This window comes from Otolemur garnettii, unplaced genomic scaffold (genome assembly GCF_000181295.1).
Source record: "Otolemur garnettii isolate 467f Iridium unplaced genomic scaffold, OtoGar3 scaffold00002, whole genome shotgun sequence".
NCBI classification, from domain to species: domain Eukaryota; kingdom Metazoa; phylum Chordata; class Mammalia; order Primates; family Galagidae; genus Otolemur; species Otolemur garnettii.
Genome location: NW_003852397.1, coordinates 52,210,134 through 52,229,777, shown reverse-complemented (window position 1 = coordinate 52,229,777; position 19,644 = coordinate 52,210,134). Strand labels below are relative to the sequence as shown.

The 19,644-nt window shown below is 35.4% G+C and overlaps 1 protein-coding gene across 8 annotated transcripts in view; it reads right to left on the bottom strand.

Annotated features, from left to right (window-relative positions):
* The window catches only part of ARPP21 (cAMP regulated phosphoprotein 21), a 157,269-nt gene that overhangs the window by 94,194 nt on the left and 43,431 nt on the right, over nucleotides 1-19,644 (bottom strand). For 4 of the 8 annotated variants that reach the window (XM_012806223.2, XM_012806217.2, XM_012806220.2 and 1 more), the window contains 4 exons: nucleotides 19,343-19,509; nucleotides 18,369-18,410; nucleotides 17,542-17,631; nucleotides 15,481-17,337 (listed from right to left, as the gene is read on the bottom strand). In XM_012806223.2, coding sequence (XP_012661677.1) covers nucleotides 17,329-17,337; nucleotides 17,542-17,631; nucleotides 18,369-18,410; nucleotides 19,343-19,471 — 270 coding nt within the window. In that variant the 5' untranslated portion in view covers nucleotides 19,472-19,509 and the 3' untranslated portion in view covers nucleotides 15,481-17,328. Of the gene's footprint in view, nucleotides 1-10,468; nucleotides 10,610-11,330; nucleotides 11,391-12,035; nucleotides 12,115-13,467; nucleotides 13,613-15,480; nucleotides 17,338-17,541; nucleotides 17,632-18,368; nucleotides 18,411-19,342; nucleotides 19,510-19,644 lie in introns of those variants that run through there. The other 4 variants (XM_012806213.2, XM_023513970.1, XM_023513975.1 and 1 more) reach the window with 2 other exon arrangements.

Here is a 19,644-nt window from a genome sequence, read left to right as displayed (position 1 = left end):
TTTTTTTTTTTTTTTTTCCGGGTGCCTAATAGTTTAGGATTACCACAAATGAAAAATGACGTCTGCCATGGAAAAACCACTTTCTAGAAAGATAATTCTTCTAAATGATCTGTGAATGATTTTAAATGAAATATTTGTAAAGTAGTGTGCATATATTTCCAAATATGAGAATAACATAAAATAAATGATAAAAAAAAAAAAACACTTTTCAAGTTTTAAGCCACAGGTGCCAAATAAATCTGTAAAAATGATTTCTATTTGAAAAAATCCTCAATTTTAGGATTAACATGTGATTAAGATTCAGGATTAGCCAAGGACAAATTCAGGCTCATTGTATTTTCAAAAACTCTAGTGGTATCTTCTAAGTAAACCTAAGAATGAATAAACTAGTCTTAATCTGCTCATGTGATACTTAGTTGAATATACTTGATCATTCATGTCTCTGCTGGTTCTATTTGGATATACAGCACGACCCTGTTAATTTTGCTTCTTTTCATTTCTGGCAATTGATGATAAATGATTTTTTGTTCTGTTCCAGGGTATTGATTTCTTGCAGGTTTTCTTATCTCAGGATTTTCTTATCAGTGGTAATAAGATGACTACAAAGAGGCCTAGAGTATTAGTGCACTTTTGTTTCTTTATGTTCTCCATCATCCCATTTCAATGTTACATGAAAGTTAAACGATAGCAGGGCTAACATATCCAATGACTCAAGTTCCACTCCCTACAAAATACATAACCCAATTCTTTATATAAAATGTAAACTAATATGCCATAGTTAACATAGCAATTATTTTTTAAAAATAACCTGCTGTCAAGAGCAGTAATAATTTTAATAATTAAAATAGTTTTAAAGACTAACACATAACACTGAGATGCAAGCCTAACAAAATTTGTGTCTTTTCAACTCTGTAGCTCACTATATGTAATCTTCCTAAGGGAGAGGTGCTATCTGTATTTTTGCATTGTTGAATGGAACAGAAAATAGTAACACTTATCTTAAAGTACTTTGGATGATTAAATAAATACACAATAATGCAAATAAACTATGAAGCCTAGTTATCAGGGACTAGTAAACCATTCAATAAATGTTAGAAACTATAATTACACTCTTCACCTGTTTTGAATAGATGAAATCTAAAGGCACATCAATGAACATTTTCATTAGTTAACCTTAATTAGGATAGATCCAAACTGTACTATAATATTTGAATAATGGTTTAATTTGTACATTTTCAAATGAGGCAGTCAAAATTTGTGGAATATAACATTTTCTTTGGAAATTGCAGAATATAATTGCTGTTTTTGCTTTTGCTTATATGTTGTTCTATTGTATATAAAAGTGTTCCATTGAATCCTGTGTGAAAATAGAGTATTTCAGTCACCGAGAAGGTCTAGAGTGTAGTATCCATGCAGTTTAGTTGATACAGAATTACCAAATGATACAGAATTACCAAATGTGAAAAGAAATAGTGTTTTTTTTTTTCATTCTTCTGGTTTGAAGGCAGTGTGGGAAGTAAGGACGAGGAAGTTGGAGGAAGTGCTTCTCTGGGAATACTATGGGATTAGGAAGGGCTGAAGGTTAGAAGGAGCCAGGTTATGGGATGAAATATAATAGATAAAGGTTAACTTATCTTGGTAGATTCCAATTTATTGTGTGAAGATTTGTACTATAATAGCTAATTATTATTATATTATTATTTTCATGATACATAACAAGACTCTCCTCTTCAAGTACTCTCTGAAATTACCCGAGGCACAAGTACAAAAATGACTGTCAATTCTACCAGTGGACCTAGAAGCAATGAGTAAACCCTCAGGAATTGGGCCTAATTCTGTTGCCCACAGCAAGGGAAGCTGCAGATTGAGGGAATCAAGCCACAGTTCTGCTCCTGCCAGAACTATTATACAATTAGGACAATGCTATAACTGTTCCAAACTGTATAATATATGTTACATATTTACACACTTACACTTATTCTTTGTTTCTTTTTTTCTTTGTTTTTTTTTTTTTGAGTCTCACTCTGCCACCCTGGGTAGAGTGTTCTGTGTGGTGTCATCATAGCTTATAGCAACCTCAATTTCTTGGCCTCAAGTGATCCTCTTGCCTCAGCCTCCCAAGTAGCTGGGATTTGCAGGTGTGTAACAATGCACTCAGCCAGTTTTTCTTTTTTTTTCTTCCCATGGATTAGAAATTTTAATTTTGTAAATATGTTAATCTCTCCAAATTAATTTATAGATTCAATGTAATCTTTATATTTATTTTTATTTTATTTTATTTTTTATTAAATCATCACTGTGTACATTAATGCAGTCATGGGGTACAAAGTGCTGGTTTATATACAATTTGAAATAGGGTCTTGCTCTTGCTCAGGTTGGTTTTGAGCTCAGGCAATCCACAGTGGGAGCTTTGGCCTCCCAGAGTGCTAGGATTACAGGTATGAGCCACTATGCCTGGCCAGTCATAGACTTTCATACAATATACTCACACACTTACACAAACACAGTCTTGATCAAAATTATCTTCGCTCCTCAAACTATCAACACAAAATAGAAATGTCCTCTAGCTATACTTTTTTTGTTCAAAGTATGACACTGAGCACTTGAAAAATGCTTTCTACCTTCCATAGTGTATGAACATGAAACTGGCTTCTCTTTTGCTTCTAATTATGACAAGACAATTTTTAATCCAGTGTATCTTATAGTTCTGAAATATTTTGGCATCATTATTTTACCATTTACCTGAGAATTAGCATTGTTTAATTTTGTCTTTGCTCAATCTTAAAGACAAATGCAAATTGGAATTTTGCGAGTGTAGCAACAAGTACCAGAGAAAAAACAGTACTTGGTTTTCTTCTTGCTTTCATATTATTGGAGAGTATTGATTCTGCTAAGGTTAGTTCTTCCTTCCCTACATTTAGGAAAAGAGTTGTGGCTGAGTGGCAGGAGCACTGGCTTTTGATCAGGATCTTCCATGTGTTGACTAGAGAAATCAATCTGTTTTCTCTTCTGTAAAATGGTTCAGCTTTATCTGCCTAGGATGTTGTGAGTAAAATAAATATGACTGTAAATAAGTACATAAATATAGTTATTAAAAGTATCATTACTTCATGAAAAAGGTCCATTGAAATGTTATGTTAAGGAGACTGTGTTATAGAAGGGACGTGCATGTTTCATTTCCAAAATTAAATACAATTAGGCATTGTATTTAATTCAAAGACCATAGATAATTTCAAGTGAGAAAAAGAACACAACAAACTTATGTTCTCTCCTCATAATATATTTCTAATGTTTGCCTATCCCTACTTACAGAATTGTCTTTTCTCTCAAGTATTTACCAATAATAATATGGAGAAAATATAATATTTTAGGAAAATGACCTGGAGTTTGATCAGTGGTAACAAGTAAGTCTCACTTTAAGCCTGAGTATCGATTAAAAAAAATAGGTATCATGCTCAATAAATAAAACTTCAGGGTTTTCCTGAGGACAATATGATTTTATTAGTTAGATTTCTGATCTTTGGCTTCTAGTCAGATGATTTTCAACACCATTGCTATGGAAAGTGCAGAGTAAATTTACTATGTTTAGAAAACGACAGGTTGCCAACTAACCACTCGTAGATATCTAAGAGGCACTTAAATAAATTGATGTTTGGTCTTCTTCAGAGGATTGCAAGCAAGCATTCATATCAGGATGCTGCTCTGTTTAGTCACAGCGCCACTCTCATTCTTAGCCAAAGGAAAATAAGAATAACAAACACAGGAGGAAAGGCATTTGTTTGTTTGTTTCATTTTGGTATAAATGCACTTACTCATCTGCAGGTGGTATCATTTCTAAAGAAAAAACACCGATGATCCCATTTTAAGCCTTAGCCTCTTCAGAAATCTAAGCAGGATAGATGTTCTTGACCTTGATGAACTGCTGCTGTCTACTGCCTGGGTCTACCCACTGAGAAGGTGGAAGGTCCTGAGATCCTGCCGCTTATGCACTAATTATCCGTCACTTCAGGGATTCTTTTTTTTTTTTTTTTAATGGGTTAATGGAGGATGCATCAGATTAGGCTACATTATTTGTGTTTGTAAGGGTTTCTTAACAAACGCAATTGGTCTCAACTGCTTTGCCTACAGGAAAGCTTTTTTTAGCTCTAGAATGTTTGATGTTTGTTATGACTTACCAAATAGCCAGCCCAGTTAATCATCTCTCAGGAACAAACTACTACAGTCACTACACCCGCCTATCACTCCAGACTGAGAGTGATTCCTGAGACCAGACTGCTCAGGAATCACTCACTGCATGAGTCCCTGAACACTAGACTCTTAAGATGTAGCCCCAAACCAATGCTTTTGAGTCACTCTTCTTGTTTTGCAGTTTCCAGGGCCTGAAACCATTCTCTTTCAGTGTATTTGCTATTTCCTTTCTTTGCTCTGTACTTTCAGAGAAGGGGATTTTGAGGCAATGATGGTGGGTGGATGTGAAAGACAAAGGAAAAAAAATGTTCAAGAGATGACAACCTTTTAACATGAAAATTATCTGAGATGACTTAAGCAGTTGCTCTGACATATGCAAAAACATTCAGATATCAAGGGATTTTCATTGTCTATGGAGAATTTTGGACTTTGGAAAACACTTGTGTAAGTGAATTCTAGTCTCCAAATTGTGCACAGTGAGTGTGTATCTTTTCTCTAGAATTAAGTGAAAAAATAACAAAAAAAATAACTGTTTTGTGCTAAATGCAAACTTAAGAAAAGAGAAAGTGAAAATCAGAAAGAGAGATCAAGATTAAGCAATGCTTCTCATGTAGAAGGACAGATATATTTATAGCATTTTAAATATTATATAAAATCACTATTCGTGTTTTAGTCTGAGTTCCACATATAAAAAGTGTGACATTATAGAGAGTTAATACAATAAAATATAATTTATAGTACCCAAATAAGATATATCCTAATTCCTCCATCCTAGATTTCCAAGGAGCTTATTCAGCATCACCAAGAAATAATTCCAACATCAAAAAATAAAAAGTGAAGGAGAGTGAAAATTATCTCTGGCAATCTATGGAGGATGCAAGAGAGGGGACTGACTAAAGATGAGAAAACACAACGTGGAGATCCCCAGCTCAGAGATTCCATTTGTTACTTCAATGAAAAGATAGTAAACTGGGGAGAGGTGACCCCAACCATCAAAATCCAATTTGTTCACCTTAAGGTGTGCTTTGAGGCTACAGGTCACATACAGTAGTGACCTCTGAGCACCAACAAGACTGCAGTGCTGCAGGGGCAAGGTCAGTTCCTTTATAAATTCTTTGAAGTATATCAATTTGCTTAGATGACCAAATTATCTTGAACTGTTTCCCACATGAACACAATTATTATTTCCCACTTTCCATGGACTCTGTCATTTATTCGGATCCCATGCCTTGATGATAACAACACTCAGCCAAGTTTTTCTACCCTTGGTCATTCCTTCTTAAATATGTCCTGCTAGTCAGGGCCAGATTAACCTTTCTAAAGTATCATGTCATGCACATCAATTCTTTTGTTCTAAAACTCTAGGAATTATCTGCCTTAAAGCCACCTCCGATTTTAAGTTGCTTCCCATTGATGGAGACAAGATCATCTTCTCCACATTTGCCTCCAGCCAGCATACCAACTTTGTAAAGTCTCATCAATTTAAGGGAAAATGATCATGATTAGAATCCTCATTTCATTTCATAGCAATGGTGATTTTTGGCAATTCACTCATTCTCCCTCAGTAAATTTTCTCTTCGGTAAGGCTGAAAAATACTTTGGAAATATCTTCTTCATTATATGGTTGTGATACCTGATATAATCATTTCAGTAAAATGCCCAGCTATTAGTCAGCGCTCAATTAATTTAAGGATCATCATCATAGGTTTGTTTATACCCAGTACCTCAGATTGCAATGTATTCCCCTTCTCAATATATTTGGTACCTCTTAGCTTTTCTAAAAGTCTTCCTCAATACCTATTTGAGCCATGAAATGGGTGGGCCAGTAATTCCCACTGAATCTGTGTATGTGATGCTGGATATCAATCAAACAACCATTCCCCAGGCAGTTGTTTTGTGCCTAGTATGAGTTCACAAAGAGTGGCATCAATTATTTCAGGTTTTAAGATGACTGATATCCTTAACTTATTCATCCAAACTCCATGAACAAAGTGTAACACCCATAAGGACAGAAATCTAACCTTCTAGTTTTTGTGTAACCACAGAGACCGAATAGTGGATGCTGGATATAGGATATTGATTTGTTGGTATTAGTTGCTGTAAATACATTCTAACAACTGGAAAGTTTTGTCTGTGTATATTACAGGACATCAAAAACATGGCCTCTCCTTAGATAATTCACAAGTCCCCAGAATCCCCAAATGTATTAAAGTGAGCCCTCTGGCTCCCCTTCAGCTCCCTTTCCATCTTGCCTTACTATTTCCCAAGGCACTTGATGTCTTGTGGACATGGCATGAAGCCATTGACCTGAAAAATTTGGTTGATTATGCCAGTAATTTTCTAATGACACAACGAATAGGTTCATTTCATTTACTAACATTAGTAATAAATGTGTTTTTTTCACTCTTAGAAAAAAAAAAGAGTGAAATGAAATAAAGTAAGGCTTGAATTTGATGGATATACCCCTTCAGCAAGTTACACCTGGTGACATTCACAAGCACAGACAATCTAGCAATAACTGTCAAACAGTTGGAAGGTTCTCTTATTTAATGACATCTCTGAGTTAAAGTTTAAAAGTATCTTGTCCTTCAATCGTTGCTTCTTATCGGACAACAAAAGACTTACAAGAATTGGAATAACCAACCGACCCAAGGACTCTTCTTTAGTACTTTGCTCAATATTTTCCCGACGTTTTGGTTGAAGTGAGATAGATTACTCAAGAACATTTTTCTTGGCCTTAGCCACACACATTGATTTAGATGTCAGTGATGCTAATCTTTTTTTCTCTGTAAGCCTAAAACTGAACTATAGTTTGTGTCTCATATTCTTCTTCTCTAAAATGAGGCTCTAATTATTTATGACCTAAATATATTTTAGGATTAAATGTAACAGTATGTATGAAACAAGGGGTAAAGGACACAGTGGTATTGTTGTTATAAGTAAGACATGATGCCATTTAAGTGAGAAGTATATACTGAGATAAGTTCCTTATATCGTGACAAGGCAGACTGATTATATCTGAGGATATTATAGAAAATGCTAAAGGTGAATTCAGCACACACGCACACACGCATGCATATACACAAACACACAAACAATCCTTACAAAGTGTGTTATTATGACCCCATGGTTTGAACTTCATGTGAAATTATTCCTTTGCCATGCAAAACTACACATTCTGAAGTCACATTCTGTAATTATTTAAACTTCCTATCATTTAGAAAAGCAAGGTTCTGGGGAACAAATTTTAGCCACTATGTAGCTAATAAAGTTTCAGTTATTTATGTATCCATTTCAGAGGAGCACTGAAGTGTCACTGAAGAAAAATTAAAAATCAATGTGAAAGAGTGCTGTTTCTCTCCTTCAACCTTTTAGTTCACTTTTATATCCTCAATCCACATTTTTGCATTCTCCATCCATATTTTTTATGAGTAATTTCTTTCAGGTTGTTTAAATATGCACTTCATGGCTGCACACATTGGTAAAGTCTCCCCTAACATAAAGCCATCTGAGGAGCTCCCAATTGGTCCCCTTTCTTTAAATAAATGGAAACCTTCAATCCAATAATTTTTCTAAATCAATATGGTCCCTGTGACATCACAGGTCAATTGCCCTGATAAGACAACACTTGAAATTTTGACAAAGTCAAAGACATTGAGACAGTTAGAACTTGAACAGAATGTTTTGAAGAGGCTGCTCCATTTTAAACATCAACTACAAAGAGCATGGCAACAGACTTTTAAAATAGAACATATAAATTTCCACAAAACAACATTCCTCTTTGCAAAAACTGCCAATAATAATTTAGTAGTGATTTAATACTATTTGTTAAAGCACACTTAATTAATCTTTTTTTTGTCCTAAAAGACATTAGTTGTCCCTGAACCACCACCACTCTCTCCACCCATCAAGAATCACTCAAATAGAGAATGATCAGCAATGTAGTTGGAACAGAACACAGTAGGTCTTGATAGCTGTGGATTGAACACTATTGAGCTCAATTCTTTAGGAGATAACTTAGAAGTACATGACTTAGAGCCATTGGACCTTTTTGTTTAAGTATAATTTGTGTTGTGTAGGGGTGACTAAAGGATAATGTAAGAGCAAAGGACTAGGCAGAGGCTGAACCCTGGCATCCCTGTAGAAGCAACCACATGCTTGAGAGGTATTTCCTGCACATGTTGACTTCTCCCTCTTCCTAAAGTCATAAATATGCACGTCCTATTTTTAAATGGCTATTAAAAAACAAAAACTAGTGCCATTCTGGAAGTGATGAAGTCCAGCGATATCATGCCAATTATCCAGAAAATAAAAATTTTAAAAGACTAATTACATTCTATAGTGATAGTTTGGAACTTGCAGGGAATGCAAGGATTTAGAATATGCCAAAACCACAAATATATTCTCTATATATCTACACATACATGCTTTGTCCAACATAGCAGTTGAAATATGGTTGGTTAGCCTAATGAAGGAACTGAATTTTAGAGTTTAAATTGTGTTTAAATTTAATTAATGTAAATTATATGTAAATAGCCATATGCAGCTACCATACTGGGCAGAGAAAGCTTAAAGCTATCACTGAAAGTTTACCAAGAGTCTTCATATAATGCTGAATTTTCTCAAAAGCCATTCTCCAAGAAAACAAATCTCATATATGTACTAGTATTTATGACTATGTGATTGTAAAATCAGCATGAAGTAAAAATAAACCTATCCCCTAGTCTCCATCTTTTAAATAAATGTATCAATTTTGATCTATGTGATCTGCAGGTTTTCCATATTTGCTATGGCCTTACAAAGAATGAAGAAAAAAAATATTAAGAGGAGATAATCAATTGCTTCTCTCTTTTGCAATCAGCTATTGTACATTATGGTTTGTGGAAACCATAAAGAAAATCAGAATGGAGAGTAACCAACAACAACACAACACTAACAAAGGAAGTATTTGGCAGAGAAAGAAGATATAAAGGATTAAAGAACACTGACCTTTAATTCCCACAAGCGTTCAAAACACAAGGCGCGTGTGTCAACAATCACACAAAGTGCAGGCTGATAAATTTTAAAATGTGTTTTGCCAGCATGATAGAATACAACCACAGGACCCAATCATTCTGAAACTTCAAGGGCCCTTAAACATGATTCACTTCAAACTGTCCTGCAGATACAGAAGTAATTCGAAGCCCACAGAAGTGGAGTGCTCATTGTCCCTGAGATAATAGCTAAACCTGGTCCCAGATATCCCAGTCTGTGCTCTCTTCACTATGACTTTTAGCTGGCCTCTGCTGAGCACAGGCTGATCCTTGAGCAGAGAAAAAACCTCATCTCATTGCCACTTGTCCCAACCCCTGGAGAGCAGAAAATAAAGAATATTTTCATGATAATACTCTGCTTGACACAAAAGCACCCTCACTAACACGGCATGTCATATCAAGAACACTTTAAAAAAGAAAATTACAAAACTGGATGCTTTACTTGGGGACAGTTTTTGAGTTTAATGTGCCTTTTGCTATAGAAGTGGATTGCACTGTGCTCAAAAGATACACGGGTTCAAGAAAGAAAGCTTCAAGTTTCAAAACAAATAACTATACATTTATTATGCATTTAGTGATGCAATGGGACAATGAAAAAGTATTAAGATAAAAGTAAATAATTATTTTAAAAAGAAAAAAAACAAACTGTTGTCTTCATTTTGGAACTAAATCTTAGGTATATCATCTAGCTCAAAACTCTCATTTTATAGTTGAAAAAAACTGAGCAGATTTTAAGTGACTGGTTCCTAGTTACACAACTATCCACGCAGTAAGTGGAATTGAGTTTTAAAGGCAAGATTTCTGTCTCCAAGCTCAGATCTTTTTATTACTCTAGAAACCACAATAACATAATGTTTTAAAATCAGATAAAAAGGCAGGAAGTACAATTATCCTGTATTGTCATGTTTTTTTAAATATATCTGTTGTTCTCGATTTAAGTTAGATTTGACATAAAATTTCCCATGGTTTTGTATGTAACTTCACAGAATATCGATAGAAGAAAGAAAATTATGTTTCTGGAAATATGTAAAAGATGAGGGAATAAATCCACTTTATTGGCTGAATTTTATAAACTTTTGGTTTGTAGATAATCTACAGATAAATGCCACACTGCTTCTGATAAGAGCAAGAGATAAATAACACTGAACACTTTAAATGTCACGTACTTTGAATTTTATACTGTGCTCTTACAAATGAAACCATAAGAGAAAAAGAAAATGCTGGGTAAGTAGAGTGATGGGACTTACATTCTGGTGCTGCTGGTCTTGTTGATGATAACAGATTTTCCTGTTTGATCCACATTGTGATCCAGTCCAAAGTAAGCCGCCACCCTGTGGACAAGCATCCTCTGATACGATGACATCTGAGGAAACTTTTTGTAATGATTACTGGAACAGGATATAAGGGAAAATGGAGTCAGCAATTTCATTTCTTGCCCATAGTACATTTCACAGGTACACACAAAGCTATTTCTCTTTCATCAAAACCGCTAAGCTGCTTTCATTTCTGGCATCACTTAATGTCCTCATTTCCAGATGAATTTTCCACTTACAGATTTATTGATTAAGCAGTAATAAATATCTTTGTTTCATAGCTGTGCGTGTCTCTTGCCAAAGAGAACTTAATGTCTGTTGGAAAGTATTTTATTTTAGTCTACGATACCTTATCCACAGAGCCAGGGACAGGACAAATGATATGACACGATACGTGGTTGTGGATGCCTATCTGGAGATGTGTCATTACACGGTTTACACTGAAAGCAGCACAATTATTTCCAGGCATAACTGACTGCAGCCAGCTGGAGCCCATTAAAAAACTATAATAAAAATGAAAAGGGTCGCTTCTCATTACAGCTACTCTATGCTAATCAGTAGACCCCTGTTCATAGCCATTTTGTCAGGAATTTAACAAGCAGGAGCACACATGGTCCAAACAACAATCCCCATCAGCATACAGATCCCAGTTCCAATAACATCTCCATTTAACAAATCAAGAAACACATTAAACAATGTTTTATCTGTCTCTACATCTTTCCAGAAAGGATAATTTAGCCCAAATACCAAACTAAGACAACACCATAAAATTAACTGGCATTGCGGATTAACATACTTGTTATCACCAATGAAATCGATAATTTCCTGCTCCATTTTCAAGAGTATCATCCTGTCCCTGCAAAATAAATGTTAAAATTAAAAGCATTGATGTGTTTTATATCCCCAAAGTTCATTAAATGTATGCAAAAGTTATTTAACCATATGTTGCTATCAACCCATACCTAACTCTTCTCTGGGACATGTTGGCCATGTACATATTATTATTTCATTTTACTTATGATTGTTTATTATCTCATTTATTAAGTATTTTATAAAGAATTTAATAATCTTAATGTTAATTATGTAATTCAAAGTATTAAGACCATAAAAATATCAAATAATAGCCTGTTTTACATTAACAGAAAGTTGGAACAAAGCCAAGCCCAATTATTGACTGTAGATGATTATAGAACTGCATTGAAACATAACCGACTTGACTTCAATAATTTTCATTCTCTATTTTTTCCCCTTAGTATCTCTTCATGTTCAGCAAAGTAGACTATTCAACCATAATTTATTGACTGGGTAACTCCCAGTATTAAGAATTTGTAGTAAACATGCAAACCATTAGCAGAAAAGAGAAAATACAGGAGATAGTTTAAGACATCAGGGAAGGTATCTGCCTTTTACAACAGCCTTCTTCGAAGTGTTGGTTCAATGACTTTAATTGTAATATTGTATTTGACCCTTGTAAAAATAAGACACTTATCTAATAATTTACCTGGAATTATTCTTTAATGTGTTAATCAGAAACTCATGTAAGTCTATGCCTGTAGAATCCGTGTATTCTTGGCTGCAATCTGAAACAAATAGCAGGATGAAGTTGTCAAGAGCGATGGTGGGAAGGTGGGGTGGAAGAGGTTTTCCCAGGCTTTCCCTCCTGCTTGGGTGAATTTTAGAGGAAGCTGTTGGTGTGAAGATACATGTTTCAAATCTAGCAACCTGACAGTATAACATCAAAATGAAAATTAGGTTTGGGGATGGAAAACACTCAATAGATGTGGAAAGACCCAAATGTCATAGGAGGGGAAGTGGGCAGAGTTTGGGCGGAGGCAGGTGGAGTCAAATATCATGTGTTCATTTTGCACTGTAAATCAGCAAGGGCACAAACCCCATGTGACAGGGACTCCCACCCATAGAGAGCAGGCAAGCATTTGAGATCTTATGGCACCTTGTTCTCTTAACACACAGAAGGCAAAAAATGAAAGTTGTTAAGAGACTATCTAAATATTGATTGGTACTAAATATACCTAAGTAGTTTAATTCTCCTACTTCTGGCTAACGCTTAATTTCCAAAACTGTTTTAGGAACCTGAATGTCTATACTCCCACATACAAGTTGGGTTAACTTGGGTTTAGGTTTTCAGCAGCAGCAGAAACAACCATTACAAGTAGAAATGTGATTATTAGAGGTGGTTGTCACTTCTTAGCAGATCAAATACCCTCTTCTTTACCAGTTGTTTTTCAAAATCTACTGTCAGCCTATTTATTCACACCATTCTTCATTTCAACTTAGTTTTTGTTTGTACAACGATATGTACGGAATCAATTTGAATAGTCTGGTAGGTTTGCAATTATAGGGGAATGACTTTTTTGGAAAACTATTTATTGCCGTAGAAGTGTATATTTTTTAAATGAACATTATGTGACATTATTTTGGTGCTGAGATTAAATTCATCTATGCCAGATAAAATGCTAATCACCTATTCCACTGGGATGTACTTTTGTGCTTTGGAGACCACATCACTTATTGACTGAGAATTGCTAATCCACTATCTGTCTTTTAAGATAGGCATGAAAGTTAAAATGTAAAACAGGGTAGCATTACTCTTCATCAATCTAAGTTAATTACCTAATAAACCTGAATTAGGAACAGAATTATATTTACTCCTCTGAACAAGCTTGCACTGAAAACAGAAGATTCAAATGTGAATCTAAAAAAATATGCGATCCTAAAAATAACCTGTATAGCAACACAAATGACACCGTAAACAGAAAGAAAGTCAAGGTCACATCTTTTACACATACATGTTACACATGTAACATTATATGCAGGGTTTAGTGGGAGAGGCTATGCCTGTGAAATCTAGATTGTATTCTGTGAATAAGTATCTGCCCAGATTGAGTACATTAAGGAAATATTTTCACATTCACCTTTTGATAACATTCTGATCTTGGGTTTTTCAGAGGTTTTATCTTTGTTTTTATCCTTTTCTTTTTCTCTTTCAGAGTCATCTTTCCTAGATTTATCCTCCTCTTGCAGGCTGGAAAAACTTGAAAGCTGTAAATGAATTGATTCCTGTTGGGGAAAAAATATAATAATTTAAGGCCTGACTTAATAATCTCTATCTGGTTTCCATTTTGCATAAAAGTTATTAAGTACAGGAAAATGAAAGCCAGGTGCAGATTTTTTTTTTTCTTAAATGGTAAAAAATTAAACCTGTCAAAAAATTAATTGCCCTTTAAGGAGACTTGAACTTCAGAAGTCAATGGGAGGTCATGAGAAACATCTAGCACTAAAACTTTGCCTTATGAATATTAATCATAGTCAAGTTAAATTCCTGTAGATCACAACTCTTATTTTCTCTACAGGTTTATTTTTAAACACCTAGAAAAAAATTCTTTATCAGCATGCTTGCATCACAGCCACTGTCATGTCTTAAAAGAAAAAAAAAAAGGCTTCTATAATTCTTTTCTGTAATTCCTTATAAGGAGACATTGGCACAAACACAGACAGACAGATATTACCAATCATAATTACAGATATAACAGACACAGTAAAAGCCCCTGATAGCCTATTTACAGTTAAAACTCCATTTTTCATGTCAACAATGTTTTCTACTACTATGAAAAATCACACTGTATAATTGCAGAAATCCTAGGTATGGGTTATCATCATAATTGTTTACAAATATAATTGATAAGTCCTTATGATATATAATTGCAATAATCACTACCTTTTAGAAAAGGTAGGAATGAAAATGATATTACCCACAAAGAATATAGAAATATTTAATATTATTTTGTTTTAGTATCAGTTAATCTTTCCAAAATAAGATTCTCTTGAACTAATGGTTTGTGTCACATAGACCATCTAAAGTATGGGGTTGGATCCACTTTAATATTTATTTATTTTGCACTGAAAAACTGATTAACTAACAAATATCAACCCTCTGATAATAAGTTTACTGTTTTGAAGAAGAATGAGCCAAATCATGTTTTTTAGTTGCATGAAAAAAACTATGCTATGATTAAAACTATGACAAATTAGCCAACATTAAGCCCACTTATTCTTATGTAAGAGATCCCTTGATGGGAAAGCTTTCTTCCACTGGTGACATTAAAATTTATGATGTAGAAAAAAATATCCCCAATGACTAATAATGTCTCTCAGTGAAAATGAAAGTAATGCTCATACTACAGGTGACTAAATTGATGGCTGTCGCTCCCCAAATTTTGCTCAGTTCAGAGTTCTCAATGGTTCTTGGTAAATCTAGCTAATCTAGCAAGCATTAAACACAGAAGTCCTCCAAAGCCAAGTTTCTTTTCTGGGAGGGGTTCCACTGTGAACTCCTTGCTAGAATAAAAAACCACTATGCTTGGAAAAACACACAATATAGAGGATGAAATAGAACATGCTCTTGTTATAAATATTTGGCTTAGCTGGGTTTTCTGATTTTTCCCATGTTTATCCTGGGAATGGACAAACATAAAATATGTAAAACATGGTGTGGTCTGATGATAGAGTCTTTCATCGCATGGTTTAAGACAGAGATACCCTAATATGCAAAGGTCGAGGCAGATTTTAGGGTTCTGATTTGCTTTTTACTTGCTAAGGAAACCACTGGAACATTTCTGTCTCAGAAGATACGGCTGGGGGCAGGGAAGAATCAATTAATCAGGAGTGGAGACTGGGGGTTCCAGGTCATGAAAGTGGTCTCATTGCTTCTTCAAAACTGTTTCAACCGTCTAGCCTCTGTAAGCTTGAACCTAAACTCACAGAGGCTTGGAAATACAAATACAAGAGCAGAAACTAACTATAGGACATCCGCTAGCAATAAAAATGTGCAAAATGATGCTATGTGTTGACAAACGCTATGCTCCGAAAAAAAAACTAACTTTTCTATATATCATGGTGTTGAAAGAACACACAAAAGTGCTATAGAGTTGGTAAAAAACAATCTGTTATTTTTTAATATTTTTATTGATATGCTCAATAATAAAATACAAGTGTTAATAAATACATTGGTACAGGATAAGTTTATATCCAACAACAGTAAAAGAGTGATTCAAGTTGCAGTAATACACTGATAGGTAAATAGAATAACATTAGAAAAGCAAAACTCTTTTAACTGAAGGACAGACTGAACCATCATGTATGGGTCTGAGATCAAGTAATACAGGTAGCAAGAGTTTTTCCCACACTGGAAAATGAAGGCAGCTTTCCAAATACCGTGAATGTACAAACATCGGGGGAGCAACACAATCCATATACTTTATACTCGTGCCAGTGTTCTCTGGGATTCGGTCCACACATTTTGTAAGTGCCGGTGGTACCTAATGAAGGCATTGCATATAAACTCAAAGGTCTGCTTCTTTATTCTTTAAGAAGGCAACATGGCCACTTGCGTATGTGCCTGTCTGGGTATTTTCTATCAGCCCCCTGATCCCACGACTTCTCAGCTAGTTTAGACTAAAGAGAAGTTTGCAGCCTCTAATTCTCTCCTACAAAGCTAGTCTGATGTCTGAGCTTGGGACCAGCAGGAACAAAGCACCGTAACACCTTACTTCTCTGCACCAATTATATGGGGAAAAGTGGCTTAGGTCCAGGATGGGCACTATGATACAGATGATCCCTTTAAAAATTTCCTCCGGGTACCTTGCCCCATGGGACCAAAAGCAGATTAAGTCTACAAAGGGTGTCCCTCTCTGCATGGCACTAGGAGTGGAGGACATGTGGGAATTATTCTCCCAGGTCTGTCGTTCTGCAGAGTTAACGTATTATCAGGTGCGGTACGTTACAAGCTGTCAATCAACATTCAATAATACAAACCATGATATTCACATGATTCCCCCTTTTCAAGCTCTTCAAAAATAGAAGCACAAATGAAATGCTGAAGAAAAGCCACACATTTCTCAGAGCCCAAGTAAAATAAAGCATGTGTATGAAACATAGGAATGGCTATTGGAAGATAGCCTGTCCATGCCTTATCACATTAGTGGCATGTTAAGGAAATGAGGCTAGAAAAAAAATACTCTTAGGACAAAATCTATAAGGAATTTATTTTTGGTCCTTTTAAAGAAAGTGCTCTCAATGCTCTCTGTATCCAGGAGGGGAATTCTGAGGATTTCAACTAAAGTCAAGAGACAAAGAAAAAGAAAACCAAACAAAAAATAACGATATTTTCATCAGGTTTTCCTCCCCTGGGCTCAGATAAATCATTTTACTTTTGTCTTGACTGTTCTCATCCTCTGATGAAATAAGTGAAATTTCGGCAGCAAGATTATTTTTATAAAAGCTAATGTCATGCCTGAAAGGCAAATAAAAATAAATATCATATGAAATTATCCATTTTGTCACGGAAGAGTTTTGGTGGAATGTTTAGAGCTTAATAATCTTGCTGTAAGGAACAAAAATATGGGTAAATATAAGCAGTGATATGTTTATAATATTAACTTTAAGTCACCATCAGCTCAGATTTATTTCTGGACAATTTATTCAGTATTGAGAAATCTCCACCAAAGGCCATCAAAGTATTTTTACAAAGTTCAATGCACCTTATTCACTGTATCTTAAGTTTCCTACAAGCCAACAGCTGTGTTTCTTATAGGCAAGTGCATTTGGGGGAGCTGAGAGGTAAGACATCTCCAATAAGAAAGGAGACAGGATTCTTAGGACTATATTTGGTTCAGCCTTATCAAGAGAGAGCCTTTGAGTAAATTCAGCACTACTGTGCTTAGTTTTTATTTAATTTTTAATCTAAATTCTTTTGAATTCCTTTCCATTTGCAGTTTTCAGAGAGTCTGGAAAAAAACAAACGTAATACCGTGTGACAAACTGTTAAACTTTTTCAGAATGTTTCATAAACAGAGGATGAAGCCAAAACATGATTTATTTTCTTAAATATTTTTTTTCTCCCCCGCAACACTGCTGAACATCAAAGTAATAGTCATGCACACAAAGGTGGATCCCGTTCATGCAATTCATGATAATGACAGGGGAGATACCTGATCCTGAAGACTTTCACCTCCTGGCCTGGCTGACGATTCCTCACAGACAGCAAGGCTGCGAGTCAGTTTACCTTTTCCTGCTCCTGACTGGAGGGGAGGAAAGAGAAAGGAAGGAGAGGAAAATAAAGAAAAACAAACAGGAAACATTCTCAGGCTGTCGAGTCACTTCCATGTTTACATAACTTTCCCAAATTAAATTTTTAAAGCCAAACTTCAAGCTTGCTGCTGAGTATTGGCTACATTACTCAAAGCATCAGCCGCCTGTGTTGATAAGGACAGAAGTGGAGGAGGATATAACACGTGAGTCTAAGAAGCACTTCTGGCAGTCTGTGCCCATCAGACTTGGAATGCGGGAGGAATGGATTGCTGCTATTCCATGAAGGGATCAGGAGGAAAAATTATGACAAAATTCCACCAAAACTAAGTTGGGAGGGGATTTGACTGAGATGTCTAAAGGATGAGGAATATGTGGTAAACAGTATTACCTGTTTACTTCAAGGCAGAAATCAATTAGTGAGCTTAAAATATTTACTCTAATTTTTAAGTAGTAAAAACAAAAAAGTGACTATTTGATTTCTAAAGCACTGTAAAATTCCCGAGTGTGAGAACAAGATCAAAATGCACATTTTCAGCTATTCAAATCCTAAATTCTCTAATTAAAAAGCATATAAGGCAATATGTATGAACACAACGCCGTTAAAAGCAGACAACTCCAGTACAGCTGGGATGTACCACAGATCTGTATACAATGATCTGAATTGTTGGCAATAATATGAAATTGGTATTCAAGATATCAGGTCAACCTCGAATTTCAAGAACCCTACCTTGGATTTTCTTCTCTCTTGATTCTGAGCCTCCAGCCGCCTCTGTTTGTTAGAAAGAAAATTAAAAAAACAAACAAACAAACAATAAACCAACAATCAGGAGAGAAGAGAGAGAGAAGAAGGGGTGGGGGGGAGAGTCACTACTTGCTAGAGTTGAGAAATGAATAATAGCAAGACACCATCACCACATGGATGATTCCTCCTTCCCTAGGCTTTAAAAACTTCTGACTTTCAGTTCTTCTTCCAGCATGTATTGGAAAGGAGAAAAGTCAGCCTTGAAGGCTTTTGGCCATTATGTGGTTATCTGCCTTTGCTACTGTGGTATATAAAAAGTCAACACTTTTGTAATCTAGTTCAAATAAAATTGATACGCACAGGCTACTTGTAAGTACAGTTTGTTTTCCCTCTACCAAATCTCTTTCTCTTATGAATCAGTGTATTTAATTACACTTCTTCATTTTCTTCAGTGATTCTGACTATCCCCTTCCCCCATTCCAGTCTTCCCTCTCATTAGCTGGAATTCCAGAGTTTAGGCTTGCTTTCTATTAGGAGTTGAACCTTTGCATGCTCATGCAGGTCAAAGGAGCACATGACTTGGATTTTTCTTAGTTTGTCACGAATTGGGCTTTCAGCTTTTCATAGAATAACAAATTAATTGTTAGAACTCTATTAGCCTCATGCTGCTGCCTTGGAAGAAGCCCTCCACATATATCTTGAGGTGTCTGGAAATTGCTACTGGGATTCTATGTGCACATTCAGTAATGAGTTTCTTTAGATATTTCTCATTTCAAAAGGTATTTGAGACCACGGTTCAGTCAGAGGAAAGTGACTAACAGCTGAAGGAGAAGTTAAGCATTACGGATTTCCTAATGATTTAACCAGTCAAACTCTTTAAAAAATCTTCCAAGTATTCTAGAAATAAAGGAAGGGATGTGCACACAGCACTATGACAATCAGGGTCTTTTGAGACTCACCTGCAGTTCCAGCTTCTCCTCTTCATCCAGACTTTCAGATTTCACAATGCCGTTCTCTGGAATGGCCGTCTCCTGCTCAGTTCCCCCTTCCTCCACTATCGTTGGATTCAGGTTTCCTTGCTCAGACATTCTCTCAGGTACAAATTAAAACAACAAGGTTTTATGCCCTAGAGAGTGAAGATACAGAAAATAAAGTCAGCGCAGGGAGAAGTATTAACTATTAGTCTTGAGATACTTCATTTCTCCTTTGGAATTCAAATTCAAATGAGCAGCTTAGGCACTCCTGCCAATTTTTATACAAA